Raw genomic sequence first — 18,676 nt, forward strand, 5'->3', positions numbered from 1 at the left:
TCAGCCTGGGCAGTAACAGAAGTACACACACAAAAATCCAGTCTTGGCGGCCAATGCTATTAGATCATTCTGCGCAAATGGTGAGCAAGCACAGGATTTCATATTGCAAATTCAGTATGCTTAAGGATATTGGCTTATTAGGCTGATTATTTGCTACCCTTTGCTTGGAAGTTATATGGACATCTCAGAAGTCAAAAAATGGTTGGAAGAGGCACGAAGAAGAAGAAGAAGAGTTTGGATTTGATTTGATATCCCGCCTTTCACTCCCCTTCAGGAGTCTCAAAGCGGCTAACATTCTCCTTTCCCTTCCTCCCCCACAACAAACACTCTGTGAGGTGAGTGGGGCTTCACAGAAGTGTGACTGGCCCAAGGTCACCCAGCAGCTGCATGTGGAGGAGCGGAGACGCGAACCCGGTTACCCAGATTACGTGACTACCGCTCTTAACCACTACACCACACTGGCTCTCCAGTGGAGTTTCTCAGTACTCAGTACTCATGGCCCAAGTACACACCCACAGCCAATCCCTGTGATCAGCAAGCACACAACAAATTCTGAAAATGATGCAGTTACACAAGGGTTTTCTGACAGCCATAATTTAGAGCAGCTTTCCCCAACCTGGTGCCCCCCAAATACGTTAGGCTACAGCTGCCATCAGCCCCAGCTAGCATGCTGATCAGAATTGTGGTTCAAAACCTCTGAAAGACACCAGGTGGGAAAAGACCATATTCACAACATAATTTTAAACACTATGATACCGCTTTAAGCAGTCATGGTTCCCCCTCATCCAAAATCCTGGGAGCTGTGGCTTGTTAAGGGTGCCGAAGGTTGTTAAGAGACCACTATATTCCCCGCACAGAAAAATACAATTCTCAAGAGTGCTTAAACAATTTATCTCTCTTCACGGGGAAGTCTGGGAATTGCAGCTCCACAAGGAGAATAAGGAGTCTCCTAACAGCTCTCTGCACCTGTAACAAACTGCAGCTTCCAGAATTCTTTGGGGAAAGCCATGACTGTTGAAGCTGGTATCATACAGTTTCAAATATATATGGTGCAAATGTAGTCTTAGGGAGTCATGTTTTCCTGGTGCAAACATTTTTGGCACTAGAGAACCCTTAAGACAGCTTTCTACCCAGAAGTGCAGAAGGTTACAGAGAGAAGGAGCGGAGGGAGGGAGGGAGGGAGGGAGGGAGGGAGGGAGGGAGAGAGAGTCCACCACAGCAGCCCCTGCCACCATACAATGAAGTTGCAGCCCAGCGTGGGAGTGGGACTTACTAGATGCAGAACTTGTCCTGCCGTGGAGTGCTGACCAAGTGGGCATCAATGGTGAGAGCGTTGAGCACCACAGCTGGGTAGATGAAGTATTTCTCCACACACTGTAGCCAGGCGTAGAGCTTCTCAAACCACATCAGCTGGGCAGCACCTGGAAGATGTTGAGTGGAGGAAGGCACACAGGAACATAAGACGATGCTCAATCACCTGCTTGGCCCAATCTAGCTGAGAACTATCTTCACTGACCGGCAGCAGCTCTCCAGGGTTAGAGGCAGGGGTGTCTCTCCCAGCCTTACCAAGACACGGCAGGGATTGAACCTGCTTCGCATGAAGCACCACTGAGCCACAGTGCTTCCCTGGGGGCTCAAGCCTTGCTGCACTGCGTCTCAAGCCTACCTAGAAGCTCTGCTTTGTGCCATAAGAAGTCCAGGTGCACAAAGGCATCATCCCATGCCTGCACCATCCCAGGGCTGCGCTGAGAGCAATGAGCCCTCCAAAGGCAGCCTCTCCCTGCTCAAGAACTCAGAGGAACATCATGTTTAGTGACGCCTGCCTGCCTACGTGTACCCAGGGTACTTACTGCGCACTTCGAACTGGCTGTACTCGCGCGGCTTCAGCACCGGCTGCGAGAGGCAGAACCAGGGCAGCTGCTTCCGCAGCTGGGGCAGCAGGTAGTGAGTGACGAAGCCCACCAGGCCGGCCAAAGCGTAGAGAACGTAACCTAGAACAGACTGGGAAGGGCAGAACAAGAGGCGGGCAATGCAATAAAGCACACTGCAGGCACATAAAGGGTTGCTGTTAAGCTTGTTAGCCCAGAGCACCAGCTCACTCACTGTTTTTCTTCTATGTGTGCAAGCTTACTAGACTAAGTAATGCCTACCTGCCAGGGGTTATCTAAGTGAGCGGCTCAAAGAACTGTTGGACTGCCAGGGGGGTGGGCGGCAGGGGGACACTGGTGCCAACAAGCTGGGCAGAAAATAGTTTAGTCAATATAGCATGAGACTCTTTAATCTAGATGACCCTGATGGTCCCCTTCACACATGGTTCACGTGAGGTTTTCAATTTTCTCTTTAAAATTCTGTGGGGAGGGGTGTTGTCATCCGATCCCCTAACCCAATTCTTTTTCCAGGCCTTCACAGCTACTCCTTGGATAGCTCTGTCGGTTAGAGTGCTGTGCTTATAGCGCCCAGGTTGCAGGTTCAATCCCTGTACGGGACAGCTGAATATTCCTGCATTGCAGGCGGTTGGGCTAGATTATTGCCAGGGTCCCTTCCACTTCTATGAATCTACGATTGCCTTCCTTCCTTCTACCTCTAGTAACACCCCCACCACCCCCATTACTGCCGCTGGGTCCAATCCACAGACATTGGCAAATCTGTGACATCACCGGACCCCACAGATCTCAGGTTTTTGGCTCTAGAGTGCTGGCACCTCCTCGGCAACCGCTGACGCTCCCTGCGCAAAGCAGCACCCCAGCTCCTTTGGAGCCTCTGTCTCCCACACCCGCCTTTCTTCCCACGGGTACCTCAAGAGCGATGAAGACAGTGCTGGCGCTGATGGCAAATGTCAGGACAGCGATGACGAGGCACATGACCAGGTCTGAGTGAAGGATCTCCCGCTGCGTTGGGGCGAGGAGGAAGAGGAAGTGAGAAGCTGGGACTTTCTCTGTGCACATCACCCTTTGCTTTAGAGTTGACACAGACACCTGAGCCCCACACCCTCCAGGGAGCTCCCTTTTTTTCAAAAAACCCATCACAACTTTCTCTTATGGATGATCACTACTATGCCAATATTTTAAGCCAGGCATGTCCAACTTTCAAGAGACTGAGATCTACTCTCGCTATAAAATAAATGGCAGTGATCTACCAAAGTTGTTGAGATTTTTTTTTAGGAAATCAAAGTTGTTGAGCTTTTTTAGATAGCAGTCAACCTGTTGGACAGCCCTGTTTTAAGCTGATGGACCACTCTGGGACGGCCCGTTGCTAGGACACCATTTATCAGTGAAGAAGTAAAACTGCATAGGGCAGGCCCCCTTCTTTTTCCTTTTCCAGGCTGCCCCACCCACCTCACCAGCAGGGATGGACAGAGCAGACTGAACTCAAACCACATCAATTTTGCACGTGACGAACAGATAGCCCCTTTGCAAGTGCAGGTCTTTTTTATTTAATCCACATGAAAGGCGGTTTACGGGCTGTATTTCAACTTCCACACTCACCCTACTTTTTAAATTTTACAGCACCATCGCTTTAAAATGTGGATGGAAATGCTCCTTGGGGTGATGGCGTGCTACCCTTCCCTGGGATGTTGCACGGAAAATAAAAATTAAAAAGGCTGCTCTCCTCCCGCTGCCTGGCTCAGCGCAGACTACACCCAATTTGCAAATGAATTCGGGGGCTGTGCCTCAGATGAATGAGCTTTTCAACACCCATCCACAAATTCCTCAAGCCTCCTTACTCACCAGGGAGCTGCGTAGTTTCTCAGGCAGTGGATCCTTGATTCCAAGTGGGGGGCTCTCCACATTGCGGTTTTCAAATTCAGGGAAAAGCTTGCTTCGTATCAAAGACCTGTCCCGTCCGGGGGAGACAAACAGGGAAGAGAAGAACTAGGGTTAGGAAATCCCCAGCAGGCTCATGCCTTTCCCCACGTCAAGCTGGCTGGGGGAGTCATAGAATCACAGAATTGTAGAGTCGGAAGGGGACCCCGAGGGTCATCTAGTCCAACCCCCTGCAAACGCAGGAATTTCAACTAGATCGCACATAACAGATGGCCATCTAACCTCTGCTTCGAAACCTCCAAGAAAGGAGAGTCCACCGCCTCCCATAGGAATCTGCTCCACTGTCCCCAGCAATCCTCCCCTCTCTCATCCTTCCACCTCCCAGCAGCTATTGATTGCAAACCCTGATCTCTCTCCCCCGCCCCGAATTGTATCCCTGCCACTCAGGAGTCCCAACTCCCTCCTTGCTCTCTGCTGCTGCAGGCTGCACTCCCCATCCATCCCGGGTGGGATACAGACCAGAGCACAGTCGGGTCACTGCTCTGGCGGCTCAGGTGATACGAGAGTGCCATGAGGAGGCCACAGAAGACGGAGAAGAGGACGGGCACGTGCTGGTCACCCCATGGAGTCTGGGAGAGAGAGCAAAGAGGAGAGAAACTAAACCAATCAGGCTCAGAGAAACTGCAATACCCTCAAAGCCCCTGCCTGAAACCCAAAGCCCTAGCAGGCAGCCAAAAGCGGACCCCTCCCAACCTAGACCTGATCTGATGACACTGTTGCTTCAGACCAAAAGGTTGCAGTGTGACCACAAAGCAAACCACCTGAACCTGCCCTGGAGCTCAATGCCAACACCCAGCCCCGGCCCATTCCCCAAAGGCAAGTCTGGCCCGTTCGCTCCCCACAAAGGTCAGGTACCTTGATGGCCCCAAGGCAGAAACCGTACAGAAGGGCAGCCACGAGGAGGCTGCGCAGGAGAGCAACAAGGGCGGTGAGGGGACTGGTGGCAGCTGTGGGTGGGGAGAGAGAGAAAGAAGGCAGCACCATAAATTAACATTATTACAGTTGTAACTTGGATCGCGAACACCCTGGAACTCGGACATTTTGGCTCCCGAATGCTGCAGACCCAGAAGTGATTGTTCCGGTTTGTGAAGATTCTTTTGGAACCCGAACGTTCGACGTGGCTTTTTCGGCTTCTGATTGGCTGCAGGAGCTTCCTGCAGCCAATCAGAAGCCACAATTTGGTTTTTGAACACTTTGGAAGTCGAACGGATTCCGTTCAACTTCCAAGGTATGACTGTATTATTACAATTAATGTATCAATTGCCTTCTAAACCACTGTCTCAAGGCGATTTACACACAATAATCATAAACAGCAGGTAGGTTTAAAACAAGACTGAAACCCTAACAAACTCACAGGTAAGACACATCTAGGAGTGAGAGCTTGCCAGAACAAAAATGTCTGTTTCTGGACAGTGCAGATGGTGGGTGCCTGGGTGTCATCTCTGGACAGGAACAGTCCACAGAACAGGGGCTACAAACTCTGCTCCTCTGAGCTACTGCAGAGGCGGCTTCTGAGATCTTAGGAACTTGCAGGAGAAATTTTCCTGCAGAACACAGCAATGTACTGGGTTGTATAAGCTACTCTCTAAAGTGACCTGGGCCCTGAGCTGAATAGGGCTTTATTTGTCAGCGCCAACACCTTGAAATTGGCCCAGTAGCAGATCAGCACTCAGTGCTGATCTAACAAGCAGGGCGTTCTACGCTGGCACCCTCTCATCTGCCCCATACCACTCCTGCAGCCACAACCCAAGAACAAGAGCACTCTTGCCTCCTGTGGCTTCCAGCACCACGGCGATCCCTGCACAGTCACGATTAGGCGTGATTCCTGCATTGTAGGGGTTTGGACTAAATGACCCTGGGGCCTACAGGCCCTACAGTTCTAGGACGCTAAGTCCTGTGGGCGGAGTGGGGGAGGAGGTGCAGCCCACTCCTCCGTGTACCTCTGACCCTGTTATTTCCACCTGCCTCTGCATCAACAGATCGGGACAGTGGAGGGAGAGAAAGGAGAGCTTTTAAAACATTGCAGGGGCTGACGAATTGGCTTGGAGGCTGGGTGGAGTCGCAGCCACAAGTGGAGGGACCTCCTGACCCAGTCCCTCCGTTCCGAGCCCCTCCACCTTCCGTAATGCCTCTTGCAGCCTGCAATATGGGGGTCCCACCTTGGACCCACGGTCTGAAGTGCTGCAGTCCATACCCAGCTCCACTACGGATGCTCAGCTCAGCAATTCATTGCCCTTTTTTCACGCGAACCGGTGAGGACGAAGAGGAATGTGCTCTGTACCTCCAGCAGAACCCCGGGACCCCCTCAGCCCCAGCCCCTCCCCTTTCACCCTTCCCCTCTTCTCTCTGCACCTGTTCCGCCAAAGATGTTCATGTCCACTTGCTCCAGAAGGTACATGAAGCAAGTGTTGACTTGGGGGAGGAGTCCGAAGAGGAAGATGGCCGGGAAGCAGAGGGTGAAAACTGGGTGAGAAAAGAAAAAACAGGATCAAGCCACGGACATTCAAATGACCCCATGAGCCACCCGGGGATTCTCTCGCCAGCCATGGGCCACCCCACCAGCCACTCACCAATCGCCACGTCTCGGGCGCAGTAGAAGAAGCCGGCGGAGAAGAGGGTGAGGTCGTAGAAGGAGACGGGTGGGAGGGGTATGGCATGGGCGCAGAGGTCCAGAAACCAAATCAAGAGGCACGCCACGCAGAAGTAAACAGGGCGGCTGTAGGCGATGATCCAGTTGTGCCCCTGCCGGAGGAAGGGAAAGCAGAAAAGCCCCCTTGAGAACAGGGGCCAGGGATGCTTCCTCTTAGGGACAGCAACTAGCACAAGGCTGCGAGGTCTCTGGGCGGGGACTGCTTCATGTCTGCCTTCCAAGGCCATCTTTCACGCATGCAGCGGAAGGCAGCGGAGAGCAGGGGGCTGGATCTACAGGCCAGATAATTATCAGGCCCCTCCCATTCTTCATTCACATGCCGGATGATTGCCAGGTCATATGTCTCCATCGGTGGCACCGGGAGGGGGGTAAGCTGGACTCCTCCAGTCAGTAAACATGCTGTCATTTTTCTTTCAGAGATCTTACAACTCATCCACCTAGAAACATACTTTGCCTCTTCTGTGCTCCCCCTGTATCCCCCCCCCGATGCCCCATTGCCCACCCCCGTCGGGTGGTACTTCCTGCCCTGTCCTCCCGCTCCCAGCTCTCGGGTGCACGAGGCCCACTAATAAACTGATTCCACACAACATGCACAAAAGTGCATCCAAGGGAAGCATCCTCAACCAACCAAAGCCGTATCTGCTATCCTTGTGCGCACGCACACACACTCTCAAGCCTGCTCAAATTCCCAGCAGTTTGATACTCACATGCATCGGCGAAGCAGCATCAGGTTGGACACTCTGAAAAAAAAGATGGCAGGAAAGGGGGCGGAAGGTTAGATACATCAGGTCTCCTTGCAGAGAAAATGCACCCTCAGGACATCCAGGGGGAGGGGAGCAGTACTGAAAATACACTCATCGAATGGCAAAGCTACATGCTCAGCCGCAGACAGGGCTCCACAGACTCACCTTCAGCAGAGAGTATTGGCAGCTGGCGATGACCACGCAGAACTGGAACACCCAAATGTCCCGGAAGAAGCCCTGGAGGAGGAGGAGGTATCCAAGGAAAGCTACCAGGCTCACCAGCACCACCACAAACACGTTCTCTGCCACTCGCCGGTTCCTGGAGGGGCGGAGGAAGAACGGAGCATCACTGACCGTCCACTGCCACCTGGCAGCAATAGGCAGCAGAGGAGGGAAGAGGAGTGAGGCTGGGGCTGCTCCCATCATTGCGAGGCAGCAGGGACTTCTCCTTGAACTGTTCCATCCCAGCTGGTCATTAGAAAAATGCGTAACTAAAATCTGCTTCCTTATGTTGAATCGGAAAGCCCAATTTTCACCTTTGAGCACACTGAAGCGGCATTCCAGGGACAGGGCGGAGATCAGAAACAGGCAGGGGGGTTGTTTTCAGAAGGGTTCTGCTATTTTTCTCAAAAGTATTGTCCAAATCCACGCAAGGGCTCGTGAGCAAATCCGTTATCTTGTGACCATTTGGGCTACATCTTTCCAAAGTTGTGAGGTTACAAAGAGGCTTCAGAAACCCAAAGATCTGGACGGCGTGTAACCAAGGAGGTGCCAGTCGTCCATTCAGCAGTTACCTGCGAGACTTTGCCAGCCTCATCTTGCACCTTTATGGCTGCCATATGCCCAGAGGCACCTTTCGCAGGAAGAGGCATCACTGGGGAGACAGGACTGCCTGGATCCTGGCCAGACGAGCAGCTGGGTGTGTCACTCACCGGTCCAGCAGAGCCAGCAAGGCCAGGCGGTCATAGCGCACTCGCATCCAGCGTCCAGGCAGCACCCAGAACTTGTAGTATTGGCGCGGGTGGCATTTGTCCTCAATCATCAGCGTGTTCTCCTGGGATTCGTGCAGCGATTCCTGGTCCAGAAGGTCGAACTGCAGAAAACAGCCAATTAACTGGGTCAGTTCTGCCACTCCACTCAGGACCCATCCCATCACCCCCAAAACCGTTTAAAAGGAAAGAGACTTCGCCTCCTGGCCAGAAAGTAAAAGCTGAACCCACAAATAATGCCCCCTTTCTCAAGTCACTCTTACTTTTCAATCTCTCTGCCCCTGCCCTCTTCAGTTTTTGTCCCAGAAAAATCGAATTCCGCTAAGCCCGTTTTTCACAAATGCAATAAACTGGGAGAGTACAATTATTATTATTAATTTCATTTCTATACCGCTTTGTATTTTAAAGAAAAATCGGTTTACAACACACGAAAACACCAATCTAGAATTAAACAAACTTCAAGTAAACTATTTCAGATCCTTCTCTAGGTGACATTTTGTCTTCCCCATATTTATTTACCTACTTAATTTATAGAGCTGCCCCACAGCAGTAGTACTCTTGGAAGCCAGTGTGGTGCAGTTGTCAGAGTGTTGGACTAGGACTTGGGAGATCAAATAGAGTATGGCTGCAATTTACACACATGTAACTTGCGCAATTCCAACCACATGCGGTTGAAGGCAGGTTGGTTGAAATTGCTCAGGTTACATCCAAGCAAAGCAGAGAGATGCAAAGCTCTTTTGTGTCCAATTCCCTTGGAGTTACCCACCACAGAAAGAGCTTTTAAGCTCTCTGCCTTGCTTAGCGGGCAAGGCCTGCTGTGTGCAACAGCTTTCGGATGCTCTCATGAGATCTCGCAGGGCAAACTGAGTTCCTGCAAGATCTCAGGGAAGCACCCCATGTCTTCCAGAGCTGGCATGCCGAGCAGGTCTTATCACCCAAGCAAGGAGGAGAGCTTAAAAGCGCCTTTTGTGTCAGGTAACTTATACCTCTTCTGTCTGAAATTTCCCACATTTGAGGCGGCTCACAAAATTACAAAGCGATGCAACCCATTCGTGGCTCTTTCCGAGGAAGCCCAAGCGATTTCAGTGTTGCCACCTGGGTCCCAGGGCCTCACCTCAGGGATTTCCAGTGGCACCCGGCGCACTTGCATGCCCTGAAGAACCACGGGGCGTGGCTGCAGCAGCGTAAGGGCAGGCGTCCCTTCTGGTACCTCTGCAGAGTTGAAGCTGGAGGAATGCGAATGCCTGTCCCTGCCAAAGCAAAAGAGGAGGAATGTGATGCAGCAGCGATCACCTGAGAGAGGCTGGTGATGGGAGGCATGTATCCCAGGGCAACCAACAGGTCCTATAAGTGGGAGTGCTTACATCAGGAATAGGGAAGCTGCAGGCCTCCAGATGTTGCTGGACTACAATTCCCATCAACCCTGACCACCGGCCATGATGGCTGGAGGCTGATGGGAGTTGGAGTCCGGCAACATCTGAAGGGCAACAGATTCCCCACACTTTCACCATCCATTACTTTCGGATAATCAATGCATGATACCAATTCAAGCTATTTCTTTATTAAGTTTACAGTCCCGCTAGTAGCTCACTGGTTCTTGCCATCACCTACACTATCCTCACAACAGCCCCATGAGGTTAGGCTAAGATCTGGTGACTGGACTGAGATCACCCACTGGGTTTCATGGCTGAGCGGTGAATTTGAACCTGGGTCTCTCCAGTCACAATCTGACGCACTAACATAGGAAGAAGGCAGGAAGATGCCTGAAACTGAGCCAGGCCATTTGTCGGTCTAGCTCAGTACTGTCTTGCACTGACTGGAATCAGGGCTCCAGGGAGCTCTCCCAGCCCGAACTGGCCCCACCAGGAATTGAAGCTGGGGTCTTCTGCATACAAATGATGCACCTTCCACTGAGCTATGGCTCCTGCCTGGCCTAAAACCATTAGACAAGGAACACAGGAAGCGGCCTTAAACAAAGTCCGGCCATTTATCTATGCAGCTCAATGTTTGGGAAACCCTGATCTAGATAATGATTGACCATTGATTTCAACAGGTTTACTCTGACTGTATGTCAAATGAGAGAAATATATGCTACTGGGCTATCATATCTTTAAAAGATTTACAAGTATTTCAACAAAAATCAAATGTTCCAGGAAAGCCTTGAATACAGCAATGTACAAACCCCCCAAAAGCGCAATCATAAATGGCTACTGAGATGTAAGCTTCATTGAGTTCAGTGGGACTTCCTTGCAGTTAAGTGAGTATAGGATTGCAGTGTATCTTTCTTTGAAGAAAAGATTTGTTTACTAATGATTATTACGAGAAGAATATATTTGTTTACTAATGATTATTACAAGTGATTACTTCATTATAAACATGCTAACTTAGCCCTAAGTTTAGGACCATGGGAAACTTTTCCAGAATCCACCCCCCCCCCACAACTTTCAAAGCTTTCCAGAAAGCCCACATCCACATGTTACATCAGCCGCTCAAGTTTAGAACACAGGAGGCCTCACCAGCCACTGTTGGTTCCGTGCTCTGCACTGACTTGCTGTGCCACAGGATTCTCGTAGCCGCCCCCAGCTAGTCCGAAAGTGTATGAGCGCCGGATCCCTGGAGAGAAAGGGGAGAAAGGATAGGAATACTGAAACTGGGATCTTCTACATGCAAATGCAGAGAGAAATGAGGGCGTCCATTTATTCAGGGAGTGGAGCCAAGGTACATTCTGGCATACACCACTTCCTTTATCATCCTGTCCTTATATTTAAGATCTACAGGGGAGGCCCTGCTTGTAATCCTATCACCCAGCAGTGTGCATGAGCAGGGCCTTCTGGGTGGTGGCTCCGTATCTTCATAACAACTTCCCCTCCTAGGTGTGTCATGCTTCAACCGTGTTGGCAGGTGAAGATACACCTCTTTACCCGGTGAAAGTGTTTTTATTCTGGTTCTCACTGCTGTGCAGTCATTCTTATTGAGATTTTATGATGACTTCTGTGTTTCGGTTTCAGCTGATATATTGTTTTCAATAAGATATGTGTAACCACAACCTGGGACCTTTGGACAATGGGTGAGTTGTACATACCACAAAGAAATAAATACATACAGTTGTACCTTGGAAGCCGAACAGAATCCATTCCGGAAGTCCATTCAACTTCCAAAACATTTGAAAACCAAATTGCGGCTTCCGATTGGCTGCAGGAAGGTCCTGTAGCCAATCAGAAGCCGCAGAAGCCCCGTCGGATGTTCAGGTTCCAAAAGAACATTCACAAACCGGGACACTCACTTCCGGATTTGCGGTGTTCAGGAGCCAAAACATCTGAGTTCCAGCGCTTTCGGGATCCAAGGCATGATTGAATAAAATCCTCCTGAGGTGAAGGGAACCTAGTCCTGTCCACAAAACACTGGTGAACAACCTCGAAGCAAGACCTGCCCTCCTGAATTACTATTATTTAAATTTTATACTGCTACTAATAATAATAATTATAGTAGTAGTAGTAGTATTTCACCTTTCTTATTGCAGGGTAGCAAACATATCAATAACAAAAGATTTCTAAAATACATTCTATAAACAGTTACCATTAATTTAAAATTTTCTTTAAAAATTACAGTAAAAACTGTCTGAAAACAATGGTCTCGGTGTAAACAGGAACAATTTCAAATTCATCCTGAAAGTCCCTGATGAGGAACGCAGGTGCATCTCTCCGAGGAGGGAATCTGTCAAGGCTCAGGGAATCCTATCCCTCCCCCGGTGGCAGCCAAAAATGCAGAAAACACAAAGAGTCCTTACCACGTAATTTATTCAGTATTCACAGAGAGAGACAAAGGAATGTAGTATCTATGCCATGATGGCGTTGCTCCAAGTAAGGTCCCACCCTGCTATGTCGTCCCTATTCTACGTCACCCCTCCGCCGGCTAATCTGAGATTTCTGTCTCTGAGCTCTCTGCTCTACTACCCGTAATGCACGCCTGGTTCTGGGAGTGGGGGGGGGGGTCAGCAATGCTTTCCAAGGACTGAGTCTGTCAGCTGTCTCTCCCCTGGTGCTTGTTGTTCTTCCCACTGTTCATCTTCCAATTATTTCCCAGCTTCTGCCCTCTGCAACCTCTGAACTATGCCCCTCTGCAAACCACTGTTCTAAATCTATACTGTCCTCCAGTTCTCAGGAAGATTCAGGAGGGGGGGGGGCACCATTCTTCTTCAGTCCAATCCCTGACAGCATCCCACAAACAGGGAACTGCCACCAAAAAAGCCACTGCCACTTCTGAGCAGTCTTCAAAGGCTGCTTCTGAGCGGCTTACGAAGTATGACAACGCGAACCTTTGAACCCAGAACACCAATAATTTAAAATGCAGAATGAAACAACGGGAGGCTCAGGAGAGGCTCCCTGTTCAAGCACCTCCTGCGGCTCTGCCCCCCTTTTTCCCATGCGGTGTTCCCCCCGCCCGCCCGCCCCTCGCTCACCGCTCTCGTCGTAGAAGTAGTGCACGGCACCTTCAGACGTGTCGTCGAAGTTGCAGGCTTCGTGGATGGCCCCTCGCGGCAGCAGGAGGGAGCTGGCGAACTGCAGGGCGGAGGGGAGGGTGAGCGCACGAGAGTGCGAAGAGGCCCGGCCCCGCTGCAGGTCCTGTAAACTGGAGGGAGAGGCAGGAGGGTGAGAAGAGGCAAGATAATAATAAAGAAACCACCAACTGAAAAAGAGAAGAGAGCATGCATGTGCCGCAGTGCTTACCTGGGCGGGGACCCCATCACTGAGGACGGTGGGGTGGGGTTGCTGCCTGCGTTATGCCGCCGCCTTATGGCCTGCATGCGCTTGATGCTGCTGGACCGGTCAGGCTTGGGCCCTTCCTCTCCAGTGGCAGCTGCAAGAGAGAAGCCCAGGCGATCCTTTGCTGTAGTTGTCCCCCGCCCTCCCTCCGCTGCCTCCAGATTTTGGTGACAGGCGGCTCCCCACTAGGGCTGGGTGATGTATCGGCAAATGGTCTGAAACTGGTATGGTGCTCAGGTTGCGATAGCGGTTTCAGGCATTTTGAGCTGGCGATAACATCGCGGTGGCCAGGGGCACAATGTGTTCCCTGCCCAAGTTGCCTGTAAAGCTGGGCAACTGGGTGCGATGTCGCAGGAAGTGTTTGGGGGCCTTTGGCATGAACCTTGGAATAGCTGAAATAAAGGGCGGAAGGATCTTGGCTGAAGGCAGCTAGGAGAGATGCCTTGGGGAACCAAGGGGGAGCAGCGCTGCACTGCTGTGGGGAACCAGCCCTTTGAGATGACCAGGCTGAAAGATCTGTAGTTCCTCTCCATGCAGACTAAAGGTAGATACAGTGGTACCTCGGGTTTCATACGCTTCAGGTTACAGACTCCACTAACCAAGAAATAGTACCTTGGGTTAAGAACTTTGCTTCAGGATGAGAACAGAAATTGCGCAGCAGCAATGGGAGGCCCCATTAGCTAAAGTGGTGCTTCAGGTTAAGAACAGTTTCAGGTTAAGAACGGACCTCCGGAATGAATTAAGTACATAACCCAAGGTACCACTGTATATGCAAATAAACCAAATATCTTAAAGCTATGACACCGTGTCTTGCTTCTCAAAGGAACACAGACCCTGGGTTGAGGGCAGAGAACCCCCCCGGAATCTGGCCGTGGCTGGGCAGAGATTGGGAGTGGTGTCCAACTTTTCTAACAACATTGTGAGCTCTCCCCTTGGGCAGTCAAGCCACACCTGGAACATCTCAGGGACTCACCTCCTCCGACGGCCCCTTCGGCCTGCAGCTCCCCTCTCCAGCCGGGCTGGTTGGCAGACTGGCTCCGCACGGCGCTGCCCAGTTCCTGCTCTGCCGTCAGCTTCCCCGCGTGGGACTCCAAATCCGACTTGGAGACTGTGAGGCAGCCCGCCGGCTTCACTTCCATGTGGCTCCCATCCATGCTGAGGACACGGGCGTGGGTTTTGGCGCTGGCCGTGCTCCCGGAGCGCTGGGCGTAATGGGAATGTTGGGGCGGGAGGGTGGCGCCCTCGGGGGGCAGAGGGGGTGGGGGCTTGGCCTCGGCAGCGGGGAGGCACTGCTTGCCGTGCTGAGTGGGCGGGTGGCGCTCGGGAGAGTAGCAGGAAGTGCTGGAGGAGGTGTCAGTGCTGTAGTTGTGCTGGGAGTGCAAGCTGGAAGCCCGGCTCAGGTCACTGCAGTCGCTCGAGTCCTCGTCGGCAAAAAAGCCCTCGGCGTAAGCCTTACTGTCCAGGAGGGTGCGCATGGGCAGGTACGAGCTGCCGTGCTTGCGGGAGAGGCGCCGGCGGCCCTTGAGGCCTAGCTCCTTCGGCCGGACCACCTGCTCCGGCTCGGGGCACCCCCACAGCTCCCCATCGCCTTTGACCGTCTCCAGGGAGTTGAGGGTGTTCTGCGTGTCAAAGCTCAGCTCCCCGAGAAGGCTCAGCTCAGGGGAGCGCAGCAGCTCGCTGTCGGAGAGGGCATCCGTGTCGCTGCCACCGTCAGGGGGTGGGGATATGCCAGGGCCACCCTCGTCTCCCCGCGCCCCTTCTCCGGGGCCGAGCGAGGGGCTGTCCAAGTGGGTGGAATTGGTCTTCTCACTGCGGTAGCTGCTCAGAGTGCTGGGGGTCTCTTTGTCGGTGCCGCTGAAGCAGCTGTCCGAAGAGCCGGCCTTGAGGGGCCGCTCCGGGCGGGGTTCCAAGGGCTGGTAGTCTGTTCCGGAGCAGCGCTTTTCGCGGCGGCCGTGACCCCCGGCCTCTGGCAACGCCAGGCTCAGGAAGCTCTGGCTGAGCTCCTCGCTCAAGCTGCTCTTGATTAGAGGGCTCAGCGGCGTGTCCCCCACGCTCTCCGACTCGCTGGCAGTCCAGCGTGGAGGGGCCCGGGACCCTGCCCCAGCAGGGGGAGACTGCTCTGAGGAATCTGTGCTGTGTAGGGAAGTCTGCGCTGGGAGGGAGGGAGGTTGCTTCCTCCCAGATGGAGGGGGCTCTGCTTTGGGAAGAGGCAGCAGGCTTCCGCTTGCACCTTCCACGTCAGCAGACACCATCGTGACATCACTGGCTGTAGAGAGGGCGAGGCAGAGAGGAGGAGGGCATTACACACAAGTGCACATCTCAAGACAGGGACATTGATTAGCTGGCTGGGATCTTAACCACACCCAAGGATGTATGCATATAAAATGGGTCAATGGCGGGCCTACATCTTCGGGGGCCCTTTGCAAGTCTAGTTAACTGCTGTTATCTTCTTCAATGGGGTTGTTTACCACAATCTTTACAACATCTGTGCTACTGACTCTCAAACTCTGGGAATGAAAATTTAACCCCCCCCCTTTTTTAAGCAATGTGAACTATTCACTTCTGTGGTCCTCCGGGATTAGGGGCCTTGAAACTTAAGCTCCATTAGTTTCGCAGTAGATCCACCCCTGAAATGGGAGCATGACGGGTAGAGATATGAATCTGGAGCAATGATATCTGAGTCACTATGGCCAAGCAGAGTCAAAACATGGTATGTACAGTTGATGGTATGTACACTGATGATAAGAGGAAGCAAAAATAAATAAGCACAACAATATAAATAAAAGTGGAACACAACTTTTCTGCCCAAAATCTCAGGCAAAAGAGTGAAATCACTCCAGAGTGTCACTTGGGTAACTGGGGGGCTTGAGATTTGACTCTCTGTTAACAAAACATGAGAACGGAAACAGCACTGATTCAAAATGGTACCGCTTCCAAGTGCCTTGGACCACTCTACCGTGGGAAGCAAGTCTTTTTGACACTGCTACAGGCCAGATCGCGTCAAGCTAGCTTTTCTGAGACAGTCTCGAATTGTTTCCTCATGAAGTGCTCTCAATGGAGTGCTATTTCCACTCACACAGCTGCCAACAGCAGGGCAACAAGTTCCTTGTACTGAACAAGATATCCAGCTCACTGTCTATTGATGGCAGCACTCAATAGGTCTACTCTTAGGAACAATCCTATGTGTCTGAAAAAGCCTGCAATCCACACATTAATCTCCAAGCAGGAAGATTACAGACACTCCTCTTTTTGAGAAGCAGCAATAGGAATATAGGAAGTTGCCTGAGACTTCTACCAAGTGAGCTGCCAGAGGGAGGATGGATCACTCCAGTTCTCTTGTGCTGCTGCATTTCCATGCTGATCATGGAGGAAGAGACTCCATGATTAGCACGGAAGAGGAATGGAGTGAACTGTCTCTCCTCCGTCAGCCCACTCACTCGCCTGCATAGAATTTCTGGTCGCCTATGGCGAGTTGCTTCTCTTTTTGTATAACATTTGCCAGGGGTGAGGAGCTGTACATATTATATATGAAAAAAGGCTCCCAAATGACAGGGCTGGGAAAGATCTTGACAAACTGGAATACACCAGAGGAAGGTAGCAAAAAAGATAGTGATGGACACCACGTCCCATGAGGAACAGATGGATGTGAATATGTAGGTGCGATTGAGAAGCGACATGTAAACCATCTCCAAATATTCAAAAGGACTGTCACACAGATGATGGTGCAAATGTTTTCTGTTGCTCCAGAGGGAAGGCCCCAAACCAAGTTACAGGAAAGGGGATTTTGACAAAACATTATGAAGAATTTCTGGACAGTGCAAACTATGCAACAGTGGAATGGTGCTATGCCTTAGAAGGTGCTGCGTTAGAGGATTTTAAGCAAAGGCTGGGTGGCCACCTTGCAGGGGTGTGGTAATCCTAAGGGATTAGACCGGATGGCTGTTGAGATCCTTTGAAACCCGCTGCCGGTCAGAGAAGAGACGCTGGGATAGACAGACGAACAGCCCAGCTTGGAAGAAGGCAGCTTTGTAAGTCTATAAAACTACTTCTTCCCGTCTCGTTCAGGACCTCCCTCCTTCTTGCCCCACCAACCACAGCCAGGGACCTACCATGGTTCTCGGGGGAACAGTGCTGGAGCATGTCCCGGTCAGCTGCCGTGACAATGACGTTGTTGCTGCCTTGCTCACGGACAAGTTCTTTGATGTCTGTAGGATGAAGCGATAGGAGCTTGAGAGACTTTCCCCCATCACAGACAACCCACCCTCTCACCACCCCTCATTCATGCCTCCAACCTCAGCTATAAAGCCAGGGCTCTTTGCTCTAAGGCAGATGAGGGCATCTCTTCTCTACCAAGGTCCACGTTCCCTTGGGCATAATCTGCTGGGGGCTGCTTACTGGTCACAGGCAGTGCAGCCCCCTTCCTCCCCCCTTACATGAAATTAAGCCAAGGGCCAGATCTAGCCCTAGGGCTGCAAATTGCCCCGCCCCTGCTTCAAGGCACATGGCTGGAGAAACCCACCGCCTCCTGCCGAGCTCAGGAGGGTGAGAACATTAGGGCCACTTTCTGCCCCTACTCAGAAACACATACATCAGAAAGCGGCCAGAAAATGGCAGAGTGCCCACAGTTTTGTAGTGCTGGGAGGATCAGACGCAAGTCCATTTGCTGCAAAGGCGCCTTGTGCAGAGTGGATTTCTCCCACCCCTCCCCTGCCCCCGATTTATAACTGAAATGAAGCCATGGTGTCATGTTTTGGGCAGAATCAGCAGAGGGAATAGTCTCACCTCTTACAGGCCTCCCGTCCTCCAAGTGGGGCAGCAGGTCCTAAAAGGCAAAGAGAAAGATCAAACTGCTGTTTCACAGAAAGATTATTGAGGGAGGGCAGGAATGAAGGCTGGACCTCCACGCCTTTCAGAGCAGCCATAGCTCAGTGTGAGCGTAGCACATGCAAAAAAATCCCAGGTTTAATGCCTGGCATCTTCAGTTATGGCTAGAAGAGAATCCTGCCTGAAACCCTGGAGAGCTGCTGCCAGTCAGTGTAGGCAATACTCTGACTCAGTATAAGGCAGTTTCCTCTGTTCGTAACCCTCTCTTGACGAAGTCTGAGGTCCAGGTGGAGGGAAGTGGGGGCACTCTTCATGCAAGGATCTCTTGATCCTGTGCTGAAGTGCAGCCCACCCCCTGGAGGGCCAAGCACCCAACCCCTTACCCCACTGCTCCCGTGCAGCACTTAAATTCAACCAGAGCCTTTGAAGGCTTATCTAGAGTGCCTCCCTGCTGAAGGGCAGGGCTCAGATGCTCTTATCATTGCTGCTGTTCTCGTTTTTCATTTATTACACATATTCTGCTTCCACTTGAATGAGTGACCCCTGGGAGTCCTGGGCTTCTGAGCAGGTCTGCACCTTCCTTGTGGGATGGCAGCATCAGCAACTGCCAGGTCACCCACCTGAAAACTGGGATGTCCCTAAGTCTGCGCATGCTGAGTTAACCTCAGCTATGTCTTTTACATACACAAGATAAAGGAAAGGCTACAGCATTGGGGGCTTTGGGGGTGGGGTGAGGGGAAGGGAAGCAACTATGGGATAACATAGTCAAGGTCATCCCCTGTCTCACAATGCTATAACCCAGGGTCATCCAAGGAAGCTGAGTGGTGGGATATTCAGAGCAGACCAAAGTATGCAGATGATACCCAGCTCTACCTTTCTTTTA

At 51.7% G+C, this 18,676-nt stretch overlaps 1 protein-coding gene across 1 annotated transcript in view; it reads right to left on the bottom strand.

Moving 5' to 3' along the window:
• PCNX3 (pecanex 3) overlaps nt 1-18,676 on the bottom strand; it is a 47,997-nt gene that overhangs the window by 18,810 nt on the left and 10,511 nt on the right. Inside the window, exons 4-21 of the mRNA XM_082202700.1 lie at nt 17,752-17,791; nt 17,079-17,174; nt 13,943-15,235; nt 12,934-13,063; nt 12,666-12,835; nt 10,723-10,819; nt 9,321-9,456; nt 8,150-8,310; nt 7,383-7,536; nt 7,182-7,214; nt 6,395-6,566; nt 6,177-6,287; nt 4,680-4,771; nt 4,284-4,393; nt 3,729-3,834; nt 2,796-2,888; nt 1,851-2,001; nt 1,274-1,421 (exon numbers count right to left, since the gene is read on the bottom strand). Coding sequence (XP_082058826.1) covers nt 1,274-1,421; nt 1,851-2,001; nt 2,796-2,888; nt 3,729-3,834; nt 4,284-4,393; nt 4,680-4,771; nt 6,177-6,287; nt 6,395-6,566; nt 7,182-7,214; nt 7,383-7,536; nt 8,150-8,310; nt 9,321-9,456; nt 10,723-10,819; nt 12,666-12,835; nt 12,934-13,063; nt 13,943-15,235; nt 17,079-17,174; nt 17,752-17,791 — 3,293 coding nt within the window. The remainder of the gene's footprint in view (nt 1-1,273; nt 1,422-1,850; nt 2,002-2,795; nt 2,889-3,728; nt 3,835-4,283; nt 4,394-4,679; nt 4,772-6,176; nt 6,288-6,394; nt 6,567-7,181; nt 7,215-7,382; nt 7,537-8,149; nt 8,311-9,320; nt 9,457-10,722; nt 10,820-12,665; nt 12,836-12,933; nt 13,064-13,942; nt 15,236-17,078; nt 17,175-17,751; nt 17,792-18,676) is intronic.

Source organism: Podarcis vaucheri, assembly GCF_965113315.1.
Source record: "Podarcis vaucheri genome assembly, chromosome: 16".
Taxonomy (NCBI): domain Eukaryota; kingdom Metazoa; phylum Chordata; class Lepidosauria; order Squamata; family Lacertidae; genus Podarcis; species Podarcis vaucheri.